At 38.8% G+C, this 26,857-nt stretch overlaps 1 protein-coding gene across 19 annotated transcripts in view; it reads left to right on the top strand.

The window, feature by feature from the left end:
- DOCK10 (dedicator of cytokinesis 10) overlaps positions 1-26,857 on the top strand; it is a 280,570-nt gene that overhangs the window by 183,370 nt on the left and 70,343 nt on the right. For all 19 annotated transcript variants that reach the window (XM_078328693.1, XM_054257992.2, XM_035306599.3 and 16 more), the window contains exons 15-25: positions 4,169-4,291; positions 7,584-7,663; positions 9,724-9,911; positions 10,408-10,473; positions 13,294-13,386; positions 16,581-16,704; positions 16,899-17,020; positions 17,381-17,467; positions 20,183-20,275; positions 22,163-22,281; positions 24,064-24,133. In XM_078328693.1, coding sequence (XP_078184819.1) covers positions 4,169-4,291; positions 7,584-7,663; positions 9,724-9,911; positions 10,408-10,473; positions 13,294-13,386; positions 16,581-16,704; positions 16,899-17,020; positions 17,381-17,467; positions 20,183-20,275; positions 22,163-22,281; positions 24,064-24,133 — 1,165 coding nt within the window. The remainder of the gene's footprint in view (positions 1-4,168; positions 4,292-7,583; positions 7,664-9,723; positions 9,912-10,407; positions 10,474-13,293; positions 13,387-16,580; positions 16,705-16,898; positions 17,021-17,380; positions 17,468-20,182; positions 20,276-22,162; positions 22,282-24,063; positions 24,134-26,857) is intronic.

Genomic DNA, 26,857 nt, shown 5'->3' with positions numbered 1-26,857 from the left:
AGCTTACTCTAAAGCAGCATCATAGCAAGGGAGGGAGAGTCCAGGCCTAGGAGTCTGATAACATGCAGATCGGGCCACTGCTTACTGTGACTTGGAACAAGTTTTTACTCCAAGTCTCAGGGTCCCCAGCTATAAAATGAAGCTGACAATACCTACCTTATGAGCAGTATGTGCAATCTCAAGCGCAGAAGCATTTGGCATAAAATACCACATGGATAGTACTTTCCTCCCTTTTCTATCTCTTTCTATAGGAACAACTACAGCCGGAGCATGAAATAGATGGGATTTAGACATACAGAACCCTTTATAATGAATTTGTTCTTATTTCTCATGAGCTTCAACAGAAAGGCTAACTAGTTATAATTCACTGATTAAACATTGTTTATATTGTTAAGCATTCTCAATTCCCTCCAGAAAACCTGCTGAGGCAAGCAGAGGCAAGAAGTCTATTGTGACATATTCTAGTGTAACAAAATTATAATCATGCACACGTTTTTCACTTTAAGGATCCAACATTGTTCTGAGATTTTAGAAGCAGGAATTGTAGAGCCAGACAGAGCTGAGCTCAAAAATCCTAACTCTGGCCAGGCATGGTGGTCCATGCCTATAACCCTAACACTTTAGGAGGCCAAGGCCTCCTGGAGGATCGCTTAAGGCCAGGAGTTCTAGACGACCGTGGGCAACATAGTGAGACCCAATCTCTAAAAACATTTACAAAATTAACTAAGGGTAGTAGCATACACCTGTAGTCCTAGCTACTCAGGAAGCTGAGATGGGAGTATCACATGTGCCCAGAAGCTGGAGAACTACGATAGTACCACTGTACTCCAGCCTGGGCAACAGAGTGAGACTCTGTCTCTAAAAAAAGAAAAAAAACTCTATCCTTTATTAGCCAAGTGAAGTTGGACAAGTTACTCATAACCTATCTTTACCTATATTTTTAATATACAAAAGAGGAAAATAAGAATGTCTAATTTACCATTATAAGGATTGATGAGCACAGCTATGTACCCAATAAAAATTATTCTCAGAAATCATTTTTCTAATATTATTATTACTAAAAGTCACTTACAGAGATCATATCTACTTCAACAAGTCCCCTTTTCCAATAAATTTGGGGCCATGAAGAACAATATAAAGGAGAGAAGTCAAAGAATTACCCATTGTTGAAAGAACCTGCGAAGTTAGGAGAAGTGACAATCCGCTAGTGACAACTAGTTGTCTAGTAAAATACGCTGGAAAAAAGACAGATGAAGTCTCTAGAGAGGCTGACAGTATTACTGATGGTTGAAATCATTCCTAGAATAGGAAAGCCAATGAAAGCACAAGTTTATACCATATTAATGCCCAATTACTGGTCTAGTCGTAGGTTAGGAAACACCACCAATCTGTATATATACATATGTGATTTACTTCCACATGAACTTCTCTGACAACTGAGAAAGATAGTTAGCAGTACAGTTCTAAAGATATCATGTCATATGCCTTGGATTACCCAACCACAAAAACGTACAAAAGACCCAGCCAAAGACTTTAATTTCTCTTTTACAATGTGGAAACTGCTTCAAATAAATGTGAACAAATCAGAGGAAGGCTGGTTGCTGCCCATGTCATTGCCAGCTTCCCGATATTCTTCAACACCTGATTGATACTGCTGATTCTGTGGCTACTGCTCCTTCCTGTTACACTTTCTAGATTGTGGTGTTTTGGGTTTTTTTTTTGGCAGTACAGCTTTCAGTATACCCTAAGACATTTTGGCCCTTACAATCAACTGTCATTAAAAGAGTAGAATTGAAAATTTAGATTATGACCATATTTTTACCCACATCTAATCATCCCTCCCACTGCAGTACGCACAGATGCTCATCTCTGTCAACAACGCTTTTTCTGAAATTAATTTGGTGTTCCTATATTTGGCACCAGCTGCAGTCGCATTTTACAGTGAAAAGGTTATCCTTGAGGGAGGAATAGAGAACATACGCAGATGACTACACAGGGTATTTTGCACTCATTGATTCAGGAGAAAATTGACCCTTCCAAATGTGTCTGTGCTGTGAATGGGTCTCTTTCCATGCATATCGTCCCCAGAACCACCATATGTGCCAACATCCACACCAGGACTCTTGTGTGATTTCTTTGACTATCTCCTTTGATATTCTAAATAGACCAGCACTCAACGCTGAATTGTTTTAATTAAGAAAAATTAAAATAAACGTTTTATTCTCATATCTCTACAATTGTGGAAGGTGCGCAGTGCAACTATCATTTAATTCCCATACTGACAACGTCTTCAACAAATGGTCGTCCAACTTCTGTTTGAATCCTTCCAGTGACAAAAATCCAAGTGCAATCCACAGTGCTTCCTTCTTTCTGTCTTTTTAGAGCTCTAATTATTCAATAAGTTATTTTTCAAAATAATCTTCGGCTGTCTGGAAACCACGTTTATGTCTTCTCTTCCATAGCCACAGAAAAAGTATGTCTAGTTCATGCTACACGTCATGGCTATTCATGCTGTTTGCGATGAATTTATCAGGGACACCTAAGGCTCTTTTCCTTTGGGGAAGAAAACAAAAACTGATACAAATGGTTTTGGAATGGCTGGGTCATATTTTATGATCCATATGATCATAACCCAAGTATCATGGTGCTGAGACCCTCACAATATATTGATCATTTCTCAACTGTAGCAGTTGGAACTAGGCACAGTGTTCCAGCCATCACAAAACCATCTGTGTAGATGAATCCATTCTGTTTACTCCTGCCAGTTATATATTTATTGAGCAGCCACAGGTTGTACGGCACTGTGAGCAAAACTTCTCCCATGGTGCTGTACTCTTCATTTTCTTTATGAAAAGTGTTCAATGTAAGTGAGCAATTTCCATGAGAGAGTTGTGGATAACAGGAAACTGAGTTCCAAAATTCACATCTATCAATAAGGGGAAGTCACTAGTTAATTAAAAAGCTATTGCCCAAGCTCAGTTTAGCTTTCTCTCATACTGGAAATTGTGACGTTAGTTTCAACACGTGACACATGGAAACAGAAGCCCTTTAGAATATTTAAATAAAAATAATGTTCACGTTTAATATTTTTATTGTCTCCCCAATGTTATTTGTTTTTTTACCTTCCCTCATTCACTACTTAATAGGGAAAAAAATGAGAAGATAAGTTGAAGGCATCTAAAAATATCATTCTGATAAAATCTTGGCCCGTTTTCTTTTAGTGTTCTATTTAATACCAAAGCTGTATGATCTGATATCCACTTAAATGGCCATTTCAGCCTGTGAGCATTAAAATCTTCGGTTAACTTAAAGAGTGATAAAATATTCTAGTTAAGCCCCTACATTAGAAGAAGTAAGAATTCAGTGTTTCTCTAACATCGAAGAAAATATATGGGTCTAATTTTTTTAACCACACATTGTACAATGAGATATGAGAAACTTCATCTAAAACTGACATCTAAGCATGGTGCATATGTGAAGCCAGTATTACCTGACATTACTGTATTATTTGGACAAAAACAATTTACGTATTTCAACTAAGGCTAACTTTCCTTGGTTCCAATGAAATAGACCATGGAAGAAAATAAGTGGCTCGGATTCATAGTGTTCTCTTTCTTTAAAACAAAAGTCTGACTCAGGCGCCTTCCATATTATCTTTGTCTCTGACCTAAAAGTTAGGACATGGGCACATTTAACTCCATGAAAATGTGTCAAGAGTATGGCCTTCCACACTCACATATACAAGCTTATCCCTGTGCACTATTCATAAATCCTAGCAGTGCCACCCAAATTGAAGTGACTCCGTCCTGCCCAGGTTTAAGGTGACATGAGGAAATAATTTAAATGAATAACATGTGTCCGATTCTTCTCCACTTCCCTCATACTCCAAGATTTTGATGTAAGTTATTAAATGTGAGACATCATAAAAAATATATAATTATAAATATGGAATGTTATCACTTTGGATACAGAGTTTAAAATAAGAAATTAAAGATAACAAAAATAAAGTGTATAAATGAAACATTTGTACAATAAGTTATCTTTCTATTTTATAAGCTCTTAGAGTTTCTCTGATCATAAATAAGAAGTTTAATTAATATAGTCACCTTAAGCATACAACTTCATGAAAAATATCCAAATACCAACCTGAATAAATATTTCCTTTCAGATCAGTATTTAAGGACAACCAGGGAAATGTGGACAGAGACTCAAGATTTTCACCGTTGTATAGACAAGAAAGCAGCAAGATTTCAACTGAGGACCTAATAAAACTAGTGTCAGACTATAGGAGGTATGGATTTTTATATTCTTGAAATTCACATAAATTAGCCATGTTGATTTGTTATTGCCTCATAAATAACCTGAGGATCTGATTTCTTGAATGCTCAAACCTCCAGAAAGCAGATATCTTTAAGGTGACTCCACATATGCCCAAATAGTGCCACGAAAGTAAAAATTGCTAGAATTATATGGAAGAACTGTGAAATGTTAAACTATGCCAGTTATTTATTGCTATGTAACAAACCATCTCAAAACTTAATGACTTAAAATAACATTGCTATACTAATTGTGCTCCTGAGTCCACAATTTGAGCACATCTGAGTGAGAAGAGCTTATCTCTGCCACACAAGGCATGGGCTGAGAGAGGGCAGCTGGGGTCAGAGGATCCACTTTCAAGATGGCTCATTTCTGGCCACTCGGTGCTGGCTGCTGGCTGGAAGCTCAGCGGGGGCTGTGAGCTAGAGATCTGGGTCCTTCTCTGAGGGATTCTCTTTATGAGATTCTCTGACTTCCTTGTGGTGTAGTGGCTGGTTTTATGAGTAAGTGTCTCAAGGGGCAAGAAATGACCACTGTTGATTTCAGGCAGGGGCCAGAAGCTGTTAAAGTGCCATTTCTGCCATAGTCACCTGTCAAGCTGTCGCAAAGCCCAGACACAGAACCTGGATTCAAAGGAAGGGGACATAGGCATCTCTCAGTAGGAAGAGTATTAAGGAATTTTAGGACCATGATTTAACAATTATTTTGCTGTAAATATAATCACTCATAATAGCTCTATCAATACTTTTAGAAAAGACAGCATAAATTATTGCCAAAAGAGGAAACATATGAATGCCACAACATTTTTTAAAAGAATAACCATACATCCAACATCTAATGATGATGAGGTCTTTCATTACAAGCTATTTAACATGAACTACTGGCCCCCTAATACACACACAGTATTCTTGTACACGTTGCCCTTTCCCAAATATTGACTCCCTGCCTCTCCCATCAAAGAATCAACAATCTCATATCCCCTCATTCATTCATCTAAAATGAAAATAATATATTATAAAGCAAGAACAACTGATATTTTCTGCAGCTTCTGTAGAGCATATACTCTTATGTGACAAGAAGAGAAGTTTTTCCCAATGTACTGTTGATGTTGTTGTTCTGGGAAAAATAAACATTAGAAAGCAAAACAAAAATGGAAAATAACATCTGGGAGGAGTCTGGAACCAATCGAATTACTTTTTGATGCTGTAAGACCATTCCTGCCAGGCACAGTGCCTCACGCCTCTAATTCCAACACTTTGGGAGGCCAAGACAGGAAGATGGCCTGAACCCAGGAGTTCGAGACCAACCTGAGCAACACCGTGGCAACATCTTCTCTAACAAAAATTTTAAAAATTAGCTGGGTGTGTTATCATGTGCCTATAGTCCTAGCTTTTCTGGAGGCTGAGGTGGGAAGATCCCTTGAGCTTGGAAGGTTGAGGCTGCAGTAAGCCATGACTGCACCCTTGCATTCCAGCTTGGGTGACAGAGTGAAACCCTGTCTCAAAAAAAAGGGACTACTTCTTAGATGGAGAGAGCTTCCTCTCCTTTAAAGTAATCAAACATCCTGGCCAAAATTCATACCATAGACTTCCTAAAGCCTAGCCTTTCCTCTTTACCTTTTTGTCAGTATACTGAAGTGTGAAAAGCTGTAATGCTGGGCAGAAGAGAATAGACAGAAGATTCTGGAGTGATCTGTAATAAACAGAAAAAAAAAACTCTTATAAAACTCATGTTATCAGTGAATAACAAGGAAAGTTATTACTGTGACAATTAAAAGGGTACCTTAGAATACATAGTGCAATGCTGATATTAAATTATTTCATGTCAGCTTCACACTTTATGGCTTTTATTCTCAGTGGGGTGCTGACAAATGTTTCACAGCCAACTCTCCAAGGAAATAACGAACCTGTGCTGACGACTGGTGTCTATGCTATAAATACACCTATCATTGCTGTTCCAACCTACCAATGGGGTTTCACTGAACAAAGGGTTAGGAAGAGATCTTCACCATAATATAGCCTTTCCACCAGTTAGAGGTGTACAGATAATCTTTCCATGCAGTAAAATAATCAGAAAGTGGTGAATTTTGAGCACTTATTACCTTTGGGTTTAATATAATTTGTTTAATGATAAGTTTATGTAACTTAATTTTTATTAATGGCTGTGTTTAACTGTCAAGCAAAATTCCTGAAAACTGAACATTCAGCTCTCACAAGCTGAGAAGAGCTGACTCTGACCCTCCACTGTAATTATTCCACCTTTCAAAGTAGATTTCCTGAGAAGAATAACACTTGCAACTGTTATCAGCAGCTTCCATATTACTCTAAAGGAAGATTGACGAGAGGTTTAAATAGAGAGAGAGTGGGAGGGAAATGCAAGGACTTGAGCCAGGGAGTGCATGTGAGTGGGAAATGGCTGGGAAAGGGGTGTCCACACACACTATAGGGGTGGGAGAGAGAAGAAGAAACAGCGCTCAGGGAAGGGACCCTGTCCTCCTTGCTTGTGGGTGACGAGGAAGAATACAGTCCATCCACTTAGCAATTGTAGCAAAAACCAAGCTTGCGCTCACAACTTTTTTTTTTTTTTTTTGAGACAATCTCACTCTGTTTCTCAGGCTGGAGTGCAGTAGCGCGATCTTGGCTCACTGCAACCTCTGCCTCCCGAGTTAAAGTGATTCTTCTGCCTCAGCATCCCAAGTAGCTGGGACTATAGGTGCACACCACCACACCTGGCTAATTTTTGTATTAGTAGTGGAGAGTGGGTTTCACCCTATTGGCCAGGCTGGTCTCGAACTCCTGACCTTGTGATATGCCTACTTCGACCTCCCAAAGTGCTGGGATTATAGGTAAGCCACCTCAAAACTTCTTAAAATTCATTATGCGAATGAATCACTTAAGCCAGTTTAAATACTGTTGGCTTTTGTTGAGAAAAACTCTGTCATTTACTCTTGTACTTTTTTGATCATTTTTATGTTATCTAAAGTAGAAGGAAATAAAGTCTTTTTCAGAAAATCTGTAACTTGACCCCTTCCCAATTTGTATTTTTATTTGCAGTTTCACATGTATTTTAGTTTGCAAAATTAAACTAACTAAACAAAATCATTCACAAGATTATTTGAGAGTCTGTTTACCTTAAAAAAGCTCAGAATTGTAGATGACTGCTTTTTCCCTGAAAATTGAAATAATACTCTGTGTGTGTGTGTGTGTGTGTGTGTCTGTGTGTGTGTGTGCATGTGTGTGTGTTTCCTTGTTCATGCATTCTTACAGGGCTGACAGAATAGGCAAAATGCAGACCATTCCTGGAAGCCTCGATGTTGCTGTTGACAACGTTCCTTTGGAGCATCCAAGTATGATGATGTCATGGTTTGGCTGCAGAGTTTTGAATATTGAATATTTAGTGGGGTTTTTTTGGTTAGTTGGTCAGTTGGTTGGTTACAAGGTGGGGTTTTTTTGTTTGTTTTTTTAAAAAAGTTGAAATATATGGAATTGGAATTCATGATGCTATAGAAATGTGGGTCTTCTTTTTGCCTCATTAACAAAGATGATGAGTTTTGTAGGGCAAGAACTATATCCAGGGAAACCTAACATTTATCTGGTATGCACCATGCACCCAACAAGGTATTAAATTATGTCATTTCATCCTCCAAACCCTGGAGGCTTGTAAAGGAGGAAAGTCAGATTCAGATAGATTAACAAACCAATGACCGGTGACTCAAAACAGAGACTGGTTCTGCCATGCTGTGCTGCCAGAGGGTTACTTTCAACACTCAAGTGGCGAAGCAGTGATTATAACTGAAATATTGCCAGACAGCATTATTATATAGAGAGCATATATATTTTTCAGAAGACGGTCAAGTCTTGTCAGCAAAAACTTCTAGAAGGAGCTTCTGTTAACTTTATAAATAAGAGTTTCAGAATTTAATTTTTTTTTTTTTTTTGAGACGGAGTTTGCTCTTGTTACCCAGGCTGGAGTGCAATGGCACAATCTCGGCTCACCGCAACCTCTGCCTCCTGGGTTCAAGCAATTCTCCTGCCTCAGCCTCCTGAGTAGCTGGGACTACAGGCATGCATCACCAAGCCCTGCTAATTTTTGTATTTTTAGTAGAGACGGTGTTTCACCTTGTTGACCAGGATGGTCTCGATGTCTTGACCTTGTGATCCATCCGCCTCGGCCTCCCAAAGTGCTGGGATTATAGGCATGAGCCACCGCGCTTGGCCCAGAATTTAATTTTTAAGTGGTAAAATTAGTTTGTTTTGTTATTTCTGATTCCACCTTTTAGTGACTTTCTCAGCAAAGCCAAAAAATGAATAAAGGACTTCTAAAATAAACTCTAAACAGGGAGAGGACTATTGCCACAGGATATTTGGATTACCATTGCACTATTAACTTTTCCATCCTTGTAACTTTCTACAAATCATTTTAATATGAAACGTAATGAGCATTCTAACTAAAGACAGGGCTCCAAATCATGTTTATATTGATTGGTGTGAAAAAGCAGCGGATAAACTAAGCCATTTCCTCTACCTGATTTGGGACTGTTGCTTTTATTACCTATGGAAAGGAAACACAACAAACGAGGCATTAAATATTCTCTTTGGAGGAATGGTAGGACATTAGAGAAAATTGAACACATAATAAAATATTATAATTGGTTTTTGAAAAAAGAAAAGTGTAATCTGATTCTCAAGCATTCGTAGCTAATCATTCTGCTTTTTAGAACACAGTCAGATTCCAGGTGGGGTAAAGGAAGGCAGAAGGCCTTGCTCTTTCAGTACCACAACTCCAGCCTTCAAACTGATGACAAGAGTTTTGATTTATACATTGCTAATCATTTTTTCTTAAGCTGTTCCTCCAAGGGTAGGTTTCAAAAAGTGGTAAAAACTGAAGAGAAAAATAAATAAACTGCACCTACTGATGTAGAGAGGGACTTCACCCATCCCGTGAAATCTATTTCACAGAGAGATAGTGCTATTAATCCATTGGTACTATCAGTAATAGATCTATTGGACAAAGCTTTGTTCAGTCATATATCAAGATCTGTAATATTTTTATAGTGTTATAGCAAAGATTCCTGGATTATTTCTTAAAATAACTGGTTATTATATTCAGTGGTTCATTAGTTAAAATTTATTTTTATGGGAAACAATACAAAAAGAAAATGTTTATAAATCCATCTAAAAGACTTACTGGTTTTTCTGAGACATCAGTTTTGATATTAAATAAGGTGGCTTGTTAATCTGCCATGCCCACCTCTTACAATTATTTCATACTAGCTTAAGTTAATGTCAAATGGTGTACAAGCCTAGAGTGTCTATCTTCAGTGGGTTCATTTTACAATATGTTAAGTATTGTTCACTTTAAAAGAACCATATTAAATGACAAACTCTTATTTTCTGATTTTTTAAGACTGTGTAACATCGTCCTTTATCCCTGTCAAGCCTTTCAACATGATGGCTCAAACAGATCCCACAGTGGAGGTAGAAGAATTTGTTTACGACTCAACAAAGTATTGTCGGCCTTATAGAGTATATAAAAATCAAATTTACATTTACCCCAAACACCTCAAGTATGACAGCCAGAAATGCTTCAACAAGGTATGATATAAGTTTCTGAGATATCGTCTTTTCTCTTCACCATACTTAGACCATAGAAGATAGTTCTTCAATGTGCAAATACAAATTACTATGGGCAACACTTTCTCATAGAAAATCATTTGGAGCAAATGTTTAGTAAGAGACAGTGATGAATTTTATCTTGGAAGTGTTTAAGGATGCAGTTTTGTAGCATATTAATAATCTTTTCTAAATCAGTCTGAAATAATTTTGTTCTGGACAATTATTTTTTTAGTTTCTTAAGACATTCTAAAAACAGCATGCCTGCCCCCTTTCAACATGAGCTTTTACTTCCCTTTTAAGTACTCTCTCCAGATCCTTCTGTTATTTCAGAACATTATAGATAATGTCACAAGAAAATGTTGGGTATTCTACATTTTTCAGATTTAATTAGAAGCTACTTATTTTAGGCACTTGGGTTTTTTAATGTTATTTTATAGAAAATTACAATTTCCATTTTTTCTCTCTGTAATTTCAGGCACGAAATATAACTGTGTGCATTGAATTCAAAAATTCCGATCAAGAAAGTGCCAAGCCCCTGAAGGTGAGCCAAGTCAGCAAAGGGACCCAGCATAAAGGGGGAAGGCGGGTGCAGGGATTCTTTCCACCATTGCGGGGCTTTTTGTGTGAGTGTGGTTGAAAGAGCAGTGATTTAATACGTTTGTTTTAGATGTGAAATGTACCTGATTTAACAGTCATCGTTAACTAGATCTATTAGGAATGCCAGTCTCGTCACTCTTTTAGCTTTTCATGACTTGGGAAAAAAGGAAATCGTTCTAATGTGAAATAAATGCAAAGGCTCCCCTGTGGAAGACATTGCCTTTTTCAAAGATTAGCCTGACTCTCGGTTCAGCGTGCTTGATTTAAAACAGAACATCCCAGCCAGCCCTCGTGTGGTCTGCGCAGAAGCACTGCTGCATACTGGCCCAACAGCTAACGCAGTGGGGCCACGGGATGCTCACTGCTATGGAAGGTGCATGTGGACAAGTACCTGAGGAACTGAAAAATGGCTCTGGGAAGTCAGGCCCAGTTTTTGATCACATGATTTGGTAAAATTCATAAAACTATGAGGTGCCGTTTTACTCTAGAAAGCTGCAACTGAATGGCATTTTTTAGAGTTCATATTTGATATATCCTATGCTGCTTTTATGTTAGGCATTTCAAATAACATAAAGTAACCCATAAAAATTGAGGGGGAAATTATTTGTAGTGGGCCTGCCGCCGAGCTTAACCGTTTCAGCAAATCAAAGGTATGAGGTAGTAGAGGACAAAACTAATTTCTAACTAGCCCACACCATTCTCTGAGGTAGCCTCTTACAGCACGCTACCAGGTTCAGATTGGGTCTTCTAATTTGCAGCATTATTCAGAAGAACAATAATCAAGTGAGTGATCGAATTAATCAGGTGGAGTAAAGACAGTCCTTTTTTTTAATAGTCTTGAGCCACTGTTAGCATCCACTTGCACCAAACTCCAAACTAGTGTTAGCATCAGGAGAGAAAAATTCAAGTGAAATATAGTTGTCAAGCAAAGAGAGGCAATGATCAGATGGCAAGCATGTCTGGCCTGTAGAACAGTGTTTTAATGGGAAAATTCGAGAAAAGAAGAACAATCACAGGTGTGTGTGTCCCCTGCTTCACTGCATTCTAAAACACCACACAGAGATAGAGCAAAGCCAAATGTCAGACTCCAGAAGAGAAGTCCTGAGCTTTGGACAAAGTGGGCTTATAAGTTATCAAATATTATAATCAAAAAGCATCATATCACAGGCCCTGGCCTGATTCAGGGCTGGACAGAATAGTAGCATACTGTGGTAGAAACCGTAACCAGCCTATCTCAGAAGCTGGCCTGTCAGGAGCTGGGGTCCAGCCAATCTTTGTGGTTGTACAAGACCTTAACTCTAGACCAGAGCTGGTTCCATGATGCCTGTGTTACTCCGTTCTCACACCGCTGTAAAGATACTACCTGAGACTGGGTAATTTATAAAGAAAAGAGATTTAATTGACTTACAGTTCTGCATGGCTGGGGAGGCCTCAGAAAACTTACAGTCATGGTAGGAGGGGAAGAAGCACGTCTTACATGGTGGCAGGTGAGAGAGAGAGAGAGCGAGAGAGAGAGTGTGTGCAAGTACAGGAAAAACTGCCATTTATAAAACCATCAGATCTCTTGAGAATTCATTCACTATCATGAGAACAGCATGGAGGAAACTGTCCTCAAGATCCAATCACTTCCCTCCCTTGGCATGTGGGCATTATAATTCAAGATGGGATTTGGGTGGAGACACAAAGCCTAACCATATCAGGGCCTGTTCAGGAAGCCATTCTACAGGATCGGTTTTAAACAAGTTAGCACTTACCCATGGAAATCAAAAATACATTGGTCTACATGATACCCTTGGGCTAGGGGAGGTCCCCAAACACTGACCATTGTCCCGGGTCATTGTCTGAGTCATTGCTATTGTCCTGGGCTTGGTAACTGAAGAGTCTGGCCTTTTTTCTGCTCAGGGATAATTTGACACACTCATAATTGTTCAATTCATAACTTTTTAAACAGTGTATTTAGGACCTCAACCCGAGCCGGTGAACAGGCTCTTGACACTGTCACAAGAATGAATTCAAGGATGACTCAGAAAATAGTGAAAGTACAGAGATTTACTGCAAAGCAAAACGTGCCTACTCAGGAAAGAAGAGTGTGGGTGTACTCAAGAGAGACAGTCATCTGCAAGAAAGTTTAGGGCTTCTATCTTTATGTGTTTCTTTAACCACGGGATGGAACATTCATGAAGATTTCTGAAGTAAGGTGAAGATTTCTCAGAACTGTGGTGCCATCTATATTTGTGGCAAATATGGGTGTTCTCAGAACTGCCCAGGTGCTAGTGGGGGTGTGATTTAGTACGTTAGTGAGCATGAGGTCCTAGGAGAAACCCAGGTCAAATCCAGTACCATGCTGGATGCAGTTGGTCTTAGCCAGCTTGGCCCACATCTTATTTTGGGGGATCTTATTGGCCACTGACTTAAGCAGCTATTTCAACAGTATACTTTTTGCTAATCATGTGAAACCTCTGCCTGGAATTGTCTGTTCTCCTGTGGCCACTCTGTATTATTCCAGACTCACAGGTATTTGGCCCTGGTGTGTTATAGATATGATGAACAAAATCCATCGAATTATCTTCAACAGCTCCCATTGTATAATAAACGCAGGGTAGCAGGCCAAAAAGTTCAAGGTTAATTAGATGCCGGCTTAGCCTGTCAAGTTATCACAAAGTTTGCCATTGTCCCAGGGTTGGTAGCTGAAGAGTTATGGCCTTTGTTTCACCCAGGAATAATTTCAGACACATAATTGTTCAACTCATAACTTTTTAAACAGTGTATTTATGGAAAACCTGGAGGGCCCCTCTTCACCTCAGCCGCGTACACATCAGTTCTGCACCACTCTCAGAATCCGGATTTCTCAGATGAGGTAAGGGCCAGCCCTCCGCTGCCCTCAGCGGCTCCTAAGAAAGGTGGGTGAATAGTCAGATAACTGTGCAGTGAGAAACACTCTCTCTAGACCTCAGCTGGCTAAGGATATGCCTTGGCGGGTGCGTACTTACCAAAATTTCTAAACTATATTAATTGACAGTTGTTCCAGGAGTATGTTGCAAATTCATGTACTTCAGGACAGGAGTGACCTTTACAAAATGGGATTTTTTAATGCTTTTATTGTATCATTTCTTTTTAAGTGAGTAATTTTTTTTCTTTGATTTTACTGGCCAGTGAAGAGATTATGTTAAATAGCTTTACCAATCAATAGCAGCATTTCATGTCATAAGGAAGAGAGCAGAGAACTAGAGCCTGAGCCAACTCCATTACTTATAACCTGCCTGAACTTAAGTGATCTTGGACTCACTCATCTCTACACATGACAAGAAACAAGCCTAGCCCTGGCCGACTTTCAAGACTCCTGCTATGTGCCAAGCCTCAAGCTAAATTCCATGCACACATCATCTCACTGAATCCCCACAGTGATTCCAAGAAGCTGGTATTACCATTACTTTCCTATTTGATGGATGAGAAAACTGTGGCTCAGAGAAGTCAAGTAACTTTACCAAGGGCACATAATAAGTGAGAGAAATCAAACCAAGCCATGCAATTCCAGAGCCTGAAGCTTCACCTTTCTACTCTAACACATAGAAAAAGTCATTGGGCTTCTGGTCAATTACTATACATGTTAGCTTACATTACAAACAACTTTAGACAAACAAGTTTCAATGATAAAATTTAATCTCTAACCATAAAGTGAAGGTCTGACTAGTGTGACCTGCTGATATTCATAATATCACACCTTTTGTAGACTTTTTCTATGCCTGCTTTCACACATTACCTCCATTTAGCAGCTTAAAACAGCATGCAATTGTCATCATACTGTTTTGGTGGCCAGAAGTCTAAAATGGCTTACAGGGCTAAAATCAAGCTTGCAGAAAACCTACAAGACTTCAGGAGGTTCTAGGGAAGATTCCCGTTCCTCTTGTTTTCCAGCTTCTAGAGGCTGCCTACATTCCTTGGCTTTTGAACTTTCCCAACAATCCCATCACTCTGACCTTGGCTTCTGTTCTCACTTCTCTTATCACTCTGCCTTCCTCTTATAAGGACCTTTGTGATGACACCGTCCTCATTTGGAAAATCCAGGATAATCTCCCCATTTTATGGTCCTTATCTTAAAATCACATCTGCTAAGTCCTGCTTACCATGTAAGGTAGCATATTGGCAGGATTAGAACATGGAGGACATCTAGGGGGTGGTGTCTTTCTGCCTCCCACACTATGGACATTAATTGTTTTAAAACTAATTAAAGGAACAACAGTGAAACTGCCTGCCTGACCTTATTTCACTCTTCCCTATGCATTTAATTTTCCCAACACAAATTCAGGACAGAAAGCGAAAAACAGTTAAGGGAAAACCATGACCACACTGCAGAATATTTAGTGTTATCAGTTGACCCTTTGACAAAGCCCATCTGGAGGATACGTTTTCTGTAGATATATGATTTTTTAAAAATTATTATTATTACTCTTGTTAACTGTTTTAATCTTTCTCATTTTCATTTGTTTCCTGGAAGCCTCATGAAAGCCATGAGCTTTTTCACGTGAGAATATGTACAATTCTGGGAACAACTCAGTTGCTGATAGTGAGCTGCCTGCAGCTTACCTGAACAGGATCCCAGCATTCCACTGTAAAACGATGATCCCGAGATGTGGGTTCTTATCCTGGAAGATCCTCTTACTGACCACACCACATTGGCAGTCACCCAGAGCCCCCTAAAATGTGCGGCCTTGGTTCCTAACACTGCGCCTTTCTACCTCACAAGGCTACTGGGGAAAACGAAATGATGACGTACATGGCAGGGTTCTGAAAACTCAAAAGCACGATAAAATGTAGTTAGTTGAACACATTTCTTTCCAGAAATAGTGAGTATGCTCCTCATTCAATATACTGTTAACCTAGATCAATTTTTATTTTATGTTCATTCAGAAGCATTATTTGTATAGCTACAGCATGGCCACTTCCCAAAATGTCTCATTAGTTCTCACAGTAACACAGACATGCTTGTTAGTTTTAAAAGAGAGAGATTCCATGCGGAAGCTGCACCATTTACTACACCGTATTTCTCAGCAATGGGCATGTGAATTGCCTGCGGATCCTACGAAAGGGCAGATTCCAATTGAGTGTGTCTAGATTAGTGTCTGAGACTCTAGCCTGGGCAACAAAGTAAGACATCTGTCTCTACAACAAGAATAATAAAAATCAAAAAGTTAGCCAGAGGTCAAGGCTGCAGCGAGCTGTTTGTGCCACTGCACTCTAGTCTTGGCAAAAAATGCAAGACACTGTCTCAAAAAAGAAAAAAAAATTCTGCATTTCTAACGAACTTCCAAGTGACACTTACATAACTGGTCCTAGCCACACTCCGGGAGGCAAGGACTTACTCTTTATTCAGTTGGTGTCCCTTAATGACACTTCTTCAGTGTGTGTCTTATCTACATTCTGCAGTTATATCTGTCTGTGTTTATGCATATGTATGTGCATGTATTTAATCCATACCCTAGTAGCATAAATTATCTACTGAGAAACACTAGGTATTCTAAATTATCATCATCTATCACAATAAAGAAGTAAAAATATCAACATGTGAATACATCACTGCTAGCAGAAACAATATATATTCAGCATTAAATCGGTGCATCCAGTACTATTAAACATGGACCTAGATTTCAGTTAAAGAACTTTTAGGCTGGGCGTGGTGGCTCATGCCTGTAATCCCAGCCCTTAGGGAGGCCGAGGCGGACGGATCACTTGAGGCCAGGAGTTTGGGACCAGCTTGGCCAACATAGTGAAACCCTGTTTCACTACTAAAAATACAAAAATTAGCTTGGCATGGTGGCTCGTGCCTGTAATTACAACTACTGGGGAGGCTAAGGCAGGAGAATTGCTTGAACCCTAGGAGGCAGAGGTTGCAGTGAGCCTAAATTGTGCCACTTCACTCCAGCCTGTGAGACAGAGTAAGACTGTCTCCAAAAAAGGAAAAAACAAGAATTTTTAAAAGCTCTGCTTTGTCTTGCTCTGATCTTGGGCAAAATAATGTTCATCTCAGTCCAACTATGGCTTCTTTCCCGGCAGGTGAAAATTGAGCTACCAACACAACTCCACGAGAAACACCATATTTTGTTTTCTTTTTATCACGTCACCTGTGACATCAATGCAAAAGCCAACGCCAAAAAGAAGGAAGCTCTGGAAACATCAGGTACTGCCAGGAAGAAGTCTTAGGCATAGTCACATGTCTTCTGTTTGAATTGGTTTGGAGAGTATTTCAGAAGCTCTGATTTACTGAATCATTTTTCATGAAGTTTAGTATTCATAAATAATAAATAGCATTATTGTGACTTCTCACCATAGAGGTTCATACTCGATATTTTTGTTTGTTACTCCTTTACACAGTTGGATATGCTTGGCTTCCTCTGATGAAACACGATCAGATAGCTTCTCAAGAGTACAACATCCCAATAGCAACAAGTCTGCCTCCTAATTATATAAGCTTTCAAGATTCTGCAAGCGGAAAGGTATCGAATAATGTATAATTTAAAATTTTAAAAAACCATACCAGCTAAATGGCATAAGGTTATATTCTTTCTCTGCTATTTAAATTAAGATCACAGTGGATATGTCCCTGGTAGCCTTGTCCTTATGCTACATCTCTTGCTTAGCTAATGGCCACTAGAAATGATCTGTTAAAAATGATCCCGATACCATATTGGTCTCATCTACCAATTGTGCTAAATGTATTTGCATCTTTTATTTTCCACCTCTATGGTGATACAAGATCAAGGGATCATAAGAGCACATTAACATAAACTACATAATCTACTTATTTTCTTTCTCTTCAATGGTCACAATGACAGTAAACAAACTTTATTTTGCAGCATGGTGGGAGTGACATTAAATGGGTTGATGGTGGCAAACCACTTTTCAAAGTGTCGACATTTGTTGTATCAACAATAAATACTCAGGTGAGTATGTTGACCTGAAATACTAGCATTTTCTCTAACTCACAGCATCGTGAGGTAATTCCCATATTCTCAGGATGAGTCTAATCATTTCATGAAGTATCAGAAAGGCAGGTGTCTGAATACTACCAAGGAAGAATGTTAAGAGCATAATTTGATGCCTCCCTCAAGAAAGATAGAATGTCCTAATCCCTTAACCCCAGACACCATAAAACTTCAGACCAAAATACCAAAAGTAGCCGGGCGCGGTGGCTCATGCCTATAATCCCAGCACTTTGGGAGGCCGAGGCAGGTGAATCATGAGGTCAAGAGATCAAGAGGATTCTGGTCAACATGGTGAAACCCCGTCTCTACTAAAAATACAATAATTAGCTGGGCATGGTGGCACATGCCTGTAGTCCCAGATACTCAGGAGGCTGAGGCAGGAGAATTGCTTGAACCCAGGAGGCGGAGGTTGCTGTGATTTGAGATCACAGCATTGCACTCCAGTCTGGGCAACAAGGGTGAAACTCCATCTCAAAAACAAAACAAACAAAAAAAAAAACAAGACAAAACAAAACAAAATACCAGAAGTATATTTAATAGGATCACACACCCCTTGGAGTATGGTTTGCTTCCACTGACAACACTCAAGTGTTAAAAATGTTAAATGTTAAAAATAAAGACTTCAGACCTTTACCTGAAAACCAAGTTCAATCCCCAGTGCTTTGCCAGGACTTCCTATCGGGAAGGTCATGAAGTTGGCAGAACTGCATTTGAGAGCCACCCCACCTAATTTCTGGCTCAGTGACCCTGGGCAAGTCACTTTAGCTCTGGTGTCCTCATTTCCTCCTCAGGAAAATGGTATTAACAGAGTCTCTGCTACCTAAGGTTGTAGCAAATGTGATCCAGAGGAGAAATATTTCAAAATACGATCAAAATATTTCATGAACTGCAAAAGTCTATACGCATATGATTATTACCATTGTTAAATTACCACAAACTCATTCCTTCCATGGCAAGGAGGCTTATTTTACCACAGTGTGAGTTTTCTGGCAACAGCTAAACTATTCTTATTACAAGTACATAAAATATGTATTTCTCCTTCCTTAAATTCAATGTGTTTCTGCTTTTTATTTTTTGCTTCATGCTGCTTTATCTAAAAGCCATACCTGATCCATAGGAAAAATGAAATAATCTAGGTATCATATATACATTGGACCAAAACTTCTCTTGGCAACCTCTGATGCTTCTTGTCCAATTGAGTTCTTATCCCCAGCCCTGCACCCTCAACTATTTAAACCTATCTTTTCTCTGATGCCATCAGCCCTGGTCAATTTCCACAAAATGCTCCATATCCACCAAACCCTGTATTTTTGTGTATCTCAGAAGCTTCTCAGTTTCTCTTTCTTATGCTTCTAGCTGCTTTCTCCAAATTAGCTGAGGTCTCTAACTCACCACGACACACCCTTTCTCTGCCTCAACTTTCACCACCCACACGCTGGCAGCGTTTACCTCAGTTTTCAGACAGCCAAGGCCCTCCAGCCAAACAACATCCACTAGTTTCCCCAAGACCCCTGTGATCCCTTTGACACTCAGCCCCTGTTCAGTGGGGGAAGGGAAGCTCTCCCACGCTCCCTCCCTTCCCCTTGTTGGCCTGGTGGGTTCCTTCCCATCCTTCAGCCCTTAACTCAATTGTCACTTCCTCAAAGAAGCCTTCCCTGTTTCCTGACCCAAGAGGCAAAGCTGAGCCATCCTGTCACTCATCCAGATGGCACCTGCTTTGTGTCTGAAGCGCTCATCAAATGTGATTACACAGGTGTGTGTGGAAGTCGTGGTGTGGTGCTGGCCTCCCCGCCATGATGGAAGATACACAGAGAAAGGGCTTGGGCCGCCTGCCTTGCCCTCTGCTCTGTCCTCTCTCAGTGCCTGCTAAGAGCCTGGCATGCAGTCAGCTTTCCATAAATAATGACCAAATAGGCGAATCAGTGAAGTGACACCTAAAAGAAGAACAGTTGTCTCTAGTCAAAAAAGAGCTACATTTAGAAAACAGAAAATAACACGCACACAAAGTGACCTGACAGAAATGAGGGAAACCCAGGCTCCAGATGCCTTTCTGGAATCATAGAAAGCCAGAAAAACATTCAGAGAGTGTCTTCATACAAATTCTTTATCTTACTGCTTAACTCTGTAGCTCCCGCCCTCAGGGCCGAACTTAGAGAATTTTCCAGGTACCACCGTCTTCAGGAAATAAACTTCAAGTGTTAGAGCCCGTTTTGTCTGAAGATGTGAGTCGTAGATTTTCTAATACGGGGCTGATTCAGGCATTCTAAGCCTGAAAATACGCCTGTGGATATTAAAAAGTATGCATTGTCATGTGCGCAAAGGATGGTGTAGAAGAAATTGGTAGGAGTCTATTGAAGAAGCAGCAGTGGGAAGATTTTTCTAAAAACAGAAAGCACAACTTCAGGAAGTAATTTTCCAGCCATTGTCATGTGGTTGAACAGGACAACAAAACCTCTTAGAATGAAATGAGAGAGAGTGGGCTTTGTAGTTCAGGCAGAGACCTCACTAGGCCAGAAATGTCCACATCAAAGCTTTGTTCCTCTGACTCCTTAATAAAGCATGTGCACTTAAAGGCATCAGCCCTACAGAAATGCTTACCTCACATCACAACGGCTTGTGTTTGTAACACAGTTTACGTGTCATCAGAAATAAACACTTGTTTTGCTGTTGTAGGATCCACACGTGAATGCATTTTTCCAAGAGTGCCAAAAAAGAGAGAAGGATATGTCTCAGTCACCTACCTCGAATTTCGTCCGCTCTTGTAAGGTAACATCACATGCAAGTAGTTTCAGTGACCTCCAGGGTAAAAACAGGCAAATGAGACCTTTAGTTTCCACTGATTGGTGAACTGGGAGGTGATTATTACTCAAGATTTTTAAATACCTTATCAATTCAGAGAGTAAATGATTTTATTTCACAATTTCTGAATAGTTTCTGTTTCTTGACTAGAAAGCCAAAAATCGGGTTTTTTTTTAAACAAAAATAATTGAAAATCAGAATCAGTTTATTTTAAATTAGTTATTAAATCAAGAGTCTTTGCAACATTACCATCATGATAATATCCCATACTAAATACAATAAAGAATAAAGCCAAAGCCAGATAAGGGTGGACTACGGTGCTCATATTCAAGTCTGAAAGAAATACCAGCAGAACATACTTTATTTTTTTCTAATGTAGTTATTCATTTTTTAATTAACAAAGAAAAATTGTGTACCTTTTTTGTATACAGTATGTTGTTTGGAAATATGTATACATTATGTAAGAGCTTCATTGACTTAATTACTGAATTTATTATATCATCTATTTATAATTTTTATGGTTGTAACAGAATATCCACTCTCTTAGAAATTCTTAAGAATATAACACATTTTTAACAAACCTGCATATTCTGCATGTGTACCCCAGAACTTAAAGTATAATAAAATTAAAATTTTTTTAATAAAATACTGTTTTATTCTCAACACATTTTTATTACCTATAGTCACCGTGTTGTGCAATAGATCTCTTGAACCTATTCCTCCTAACTGAAATTTTGCGACCTTTGACCAGCATCTCCCCAGCACTCCCCTCCCTAGCCCCTGGTAATCCCCATTCCACTCTCTACTTCTATGAATTCAACTTTTTTAGATCCCACATATAAATGAGATCATACGGTATTTGTCTTTCTGTGCCTGGCTCATTTCATTCAGCATAATATACTCCACATTTTCTTCCATGTCGTTGCAAATGATCTAATTTCCTTCCCTTTTCAGGCTGGATAGTATTCCATCATGTTTATGTACCGAATTTTCTTTACTCATTTTATCTGTTAATGGACACTTGTGTTGATTCTATATCTTGGCATTTGTGAATAGTGCTACAATAAACATAGGGACGTAGGCATCGTCAACACACTGATCTCATTTCCTTTGGATATACATCAGTATTGGGACTGCTAGATTATATGGTAGTGCTATTTTTAATTTTTTGAGGAGGCTTCATACCGTTTTTCCATAGTGGCTCTTCTGATTTACATTCCTGCCAGCAATGTACAAGTGTTCCTTCTCCTCCACATCCTCTCCAGTAATTATTATCTTTCACCTTTTTGATAATAGCCATTTTAACAGATATCAGGTGATATCACACTGTAGATTTAATTTGCATTTCTCCAATGATCAATGATGTTGAACATTTTTCATATATCTGTTGGCCATTTGTAAATCTGTCTTCTCTTGAGAAATGTCTATTTGGGTCCCTTGCCCGTTTTTTTATTCAATTATTTGTTTTCTTCCTTTTGAGTTGTTTCTTACTTTATATATTTATATATATTTTATATATTGAGTTCCTTATAACCCTAGAAACTCTATATAAACCATATAACCCTTTCTAGGATGTACGGTTTATAAATCTTTTCCTCCATTCTCTAGTGGTCTCTTTACTCCATTGAGCATTTCCTTGGCTTTGTTGAAACCTTAGTTTCATGTAATGCCATTTGTCTGTTTTCACTTTGCAGCTTGAGCTTTGACGGTCATATCCAAAACATCATTGCCCAGTCTAATGGCATGAAGCTTTTCTCCTTATGCTTTCTTCTCAAAGCTTTACACTTTCAGGACTTGAATCCAGGACATGTTTAAATTTAATTGTTATCATTTTTTTCTGCCAATTTGCTACAGAACTTATTGAATGTGGAAAAGATTCATGCAATCATGAGTTTTCTGCCTATCATTTTGAATCAGCTCTTCAAAGTTCTGGTACAGAATGATGAAGATGAAATAACTACAACCGTCACCAGGTATCCGTAACACAACCTTAAGTGAAGAGACTTTATAAACTGTCGCTACACAAACTCTTGATTATAACTAAACCACCATCGACCATTGTGTGTTTACATTTATTTGAACACATCTCAAGCACAAGCATTTCCCATTCTTGACTCCTTACCTTCTAATCTCTTATTATTAGCAGTAAAGTGTTAGACCGTGTTTTCTTTGATTTTTTAATTACCCTTTTTATTTTTAGATCATGGTAGATTTATATGCAATGATAAAACATAATTCAGAGTTTCCCATGTGCCCTTTACCCAGTTTTCCCCACTGGCAACATCTTCCATACAGGTGTGGAATCATACAGTATGTAACTTTTTGAAATTGCCTTTTTTACGAAACATAATTCTCTGGAGTTTCATCCAGATCATTGCATCTAGTTCACATTGCAGTAGTTCACTCCTTTTCATTGCAGAGTAATATTCCATTATGTGGATGCACCATGTGTGTTTAATTATTCACCTGTTGAAGGACATCTGGAGTGCTCCAGTTTAGAGCTATTATGAATAAATGTGCTATGAACATTCATGTACAGGTTTTGTGTAAATATAAGTCTTCATTTCTCTGAAGCAAATGCCCCGAGTGTAATTGCTGGGAGGATAGGGTGGTCGCATGCTGATATTTAAGAAAGTGCCTGTTCTCCAGAGTAGCTGTATCATTTCGCATTCCCTCAAGAACGTTTTTTAAAAATATTAAATTTTTTTAACTGTTCTCATTTAAATTTGGCTATACTAAATTATTCCAACATCTCTAATCTGGCCAGTGCCTTCACAGGTCACAACTTCTTCTTTATAGTGTTTTGAATTAATTATTAAATCATCTATTTGTGCTGTTCATTTTTTATAAAAAGTTATAGCCTTCTGGGAAAAAAAAATGTTACTTTGGCATTGAAGTGTTTCCAGTATCTTTCTAATTCAAAGACATATTATTGACCCTTCTCTAAATGAGGGTTCTTAGCCTAGTTTTTAAAGCAGAGCCTGATATCCTAGAAAATTTAAATATCTCTAATGGCTCCACAAGCATCCAGTTCTGGAGCCACATTAGAGCATCCCAACTGTGCCTTCAACTCATATTCTTCAGCATGCAAATATGTCCGTGTTGGCAAGCCTACATATTGCAGTTAATAGATCTGTTGAAATTATATCTGTTGAAATTCTGAGCTATTCCTAAGCACTATAGCCATGGAGCAGCTGGTAGTGTTAATGTGAAAAAAAAAAGAAATCGACCTCTACCATCATTGCTGCTGGAAACTCCAACCCAACTAAGGGAAAAAGAAAGCAAAACAAAACAACCGCATCTTAGCCTACTTTTCCGAAACCATATATAGTGCCTGTGGGTTGAAAGGCAAGCTCTTTTCAAATGAAGTGTGATCATTAATTTGAGATTAAAAGTCTTAAGTTTAAATTAGGTACTAAAAATAATCCCTTTTGCAAAAAGATAGTGTCAAAAAATGCACAGACCATAATTTGCACATTCAACTTGGGCAAAAAGTCTCCATTGTGATATTATAAACATAAGACACTACTTATATCTTTGTGTTTCAAAGTAGGAAATGGCTAATCAGTGCTATAGCTGTTAAATGCCCAGTATTGGGTATGGGGGTGAGGAGGGCAAGGAAAGAGTTAGAGATTGGTTCATTCATTCACCCAGTAACTATTAAATACCCAATTTATGAAGCACTCTAATGACAAACTAAAGTGGGATTTTTCTGCCTTCTGCAGAAAGGCCACTGATCGGCTTTTCTTTCCCAGGGTTCTGACTGACATTGTGGCCAAATGCCATGAGGAGCAGCTGGATCATTCTGTCCAGTCATATATTAAGGTATGAAATTGTCTCTTGGAAATTGCTCATAGCCCCTTGTGCTGTGTGGCTTGTCTCATTTCCTGTCTGCAGTAAGTGGGAAGTTTTCTCCCTTTAACTGAGTGGTGCCCACCACACTAATATCAGGAATTCCCCTTAGCTACTTAGAATTCCATCTCTTCGCGGTAATGGGCTAGATGAATTTTTAAATGTATAAATAATGTGTACATGTGCAAATAAATATTTAAATGGGGAGAGAGAGGAAAGGATAGAGGAGAAAACTAAAGTCAACATGACAAGTAAATTATATTCCCATTAATTTAAGGAAGACTTTCCTGTTGGTTTGTTGAATGCTCTGTGTTTCCTCTACTGTTTTCTTAGCTCTTTCTGTTGTTTTCTCAGGCATTATTTCATTTTCCCAGTTACTGTATATTTGTACCTGCTTCTGGTATGTTAAGTCCTTTATCTTCTGGCATGAACCACTTGCCCATTCCATCAGTGTGCACTGCTTCTCCCAGCGTCCTGTGTCAAGTGTTCACTCAGAGACGTTCTCTTCTCATTTCCAGTTGGCCTGTGGATTAATGCCAGTGAACTTGTGATGATGTTTGCACTTTCATTATTCCCACCTAAATGTTATCCTCTTGAATGAAAAGAAAGAACCCACCTAGAAATACAGAAGAGTATCTTAAATTACTTCATAATACATAGAGGACCTAAATCTCTATTTTTTTCTAAGCATAGGTTAAATCTTTTGGAGGCAGATTTTTCATCAAAAATCTATATTCTCTTAATATGTATGCACAGACAAACACTCATATATTCAAGATGTCTAGGAAAATAACTAGAGAAGAATTCAGTTCTTTTGTGTCAAAACTGGTATTTACAAAAAGCAAAAATCCGTGCTCCGTAAAAGGAAGTAACCAGAAATTACACTCTGGAGCAAACTCCTCTGACATATTGTCTGTAAGGAAATTTTTTTCATTGCAGTTTTTGTATCCATATGTTTTCTATCTGCCAAAAATGTTGTTTGTCTTCCCAAATACCAAAGCATGAATGTGTGCCCTTTTTAAACATAGGCGATATGCCAAAAATAGTTATTTCACAATGATTTCTCTGTGGTATAATTTTAGCCAATAAGAGCCGCATCTCAACTGCACAAAGCCAGTTCCACCTACAAATGCCTTTTTAGTTTGCTCTGTAACATAGGATCATAGCTTATAGAGTATCGATGAATTTACCATTCAACAGAATCACCTGGAGAACTTTCACTCTCCCAATGTTTCATTTCAATCCTTAAAAGGACTGAGAAGAAGAAAAAATTCTTTTTTTTTTTTTTTTTTTTTTTTGAGATGGAGTTTTGCTCTTGTTACCCAGGCTGGAGTGCAATGGCGCAATCTCAGCTCACCGCAACCTCCGCCTCCTGGGTTCAGGCAATTCTCCTGCCTCAGCCTCCTGAGTAGCTGGGATTACAGGCACGCGCCACCATGCTCAGCTAATTTTTTGTATTTTTAGTAGAGACGGGGTTTCACCGTTGTTGACCAGGATGGTCTCAATCTGTTGACCTCGTGATCCACCCGCCTCGGCCTCTTGATCCATCTTACACACAGGCATCTCCATTTCAACACATATTATTTTCCTCATGTCAGTGGAATCATTGAAAATTACATTAAGGGCCTGGCACAGTGGCTCATGCCTGTAATCCCAGCACTTTGGGAGGCCAAGATGGGCGGGTCACAAGGTCAGGAATTCAAGACCAGCCTGGCCAATATGGTGAAACTCATCTCTACTAAAAATACAAAAATTAGCCAGATGTAGTGGTGTGTGCCTGTAATCCCGGCTACTCAGGAGGCTGAAGCAAAAGAATCACTTGATCCCAGGAGGCAGAGGTTGCAGTGAGCCAAGATTGTGCCACTGCACTCCAGCCTAGGCAACAGAGCGAGACTCCATCTCAAAAAAAAGGAAAGAAAATTACATTAAGAACCTCTGGTATTTTGACTATTTTTGCGATTACCAAGGCTAGTTCTTTGTGAGTACCTCAAATCTCAGACTCTACTGATGAGGCTCTTGGAGAGATCCATTAGAAATGAAAAACACACTGCCATGTGTGTACCTATGCAACTGTCTTGCACGTTCTGCACATGTACCCCAAAACCTAAAATGTAATAAAAAATTTTAAAAAAATGCATCCTGGTTGGCCTTTATTTTTAACCAGGATATCTGAAATATCCCAACAAGACCATCTCACTTTATAACATAATATTTAGCTTACTTTAAGTGGTTCAAATTACCTATCTGGAATTTGGAGCTGATAACAATGTTGTAATACATTTTAACATATCTAAAACAAATACCTCCTAATAAATATGATCAACTCATACTTTACTCTGGAAATAGCACCAAGCTGGCAAGTAAGACACTAGATTCCAGTCAAGGTTAAATAGTTAACTTGAGCGGTGAGCCTCTCTGAACCTCACTTTTCTCCTTTGTGACATGAGATGAAATGACCAAAGGAACATTCAGCTCTATCATTCTGTGATTGGACTCTTGTAACAGTGCGTTCTTGAATGTCCTTGAAAGATGTGAAATTCAATGCTGTTTATATTTATTCAGAAGTTATCAAAACACCATTTCAAGTTCAGTGGTGCTAAATGCTGTTAACTCACTTCATCTACAATATTCAAAATGCACACATACCCCATGTCTTTTTGAAAGATGTGTGTCTAAAATCAGTCTAATTAAATGCCA

The sequence above is a fragment of the Callithrix jacchus genome, chromosome 6, assembly GCF_049354715.1.
Source record: "Callithrix jacchus isolate 240 chromosome 6, calJac240_pri, whole genome shotgun sequence".
Classification (NCBI taxonomy): Eukaryota; Metazoa; Chordata; class Mammalia; order Primates; family Cebidae; genus Callithrix; species Callithrix jacchus.
This window is presented reverse-complemented; position numbering and strand designations above follow the sequence as displayed.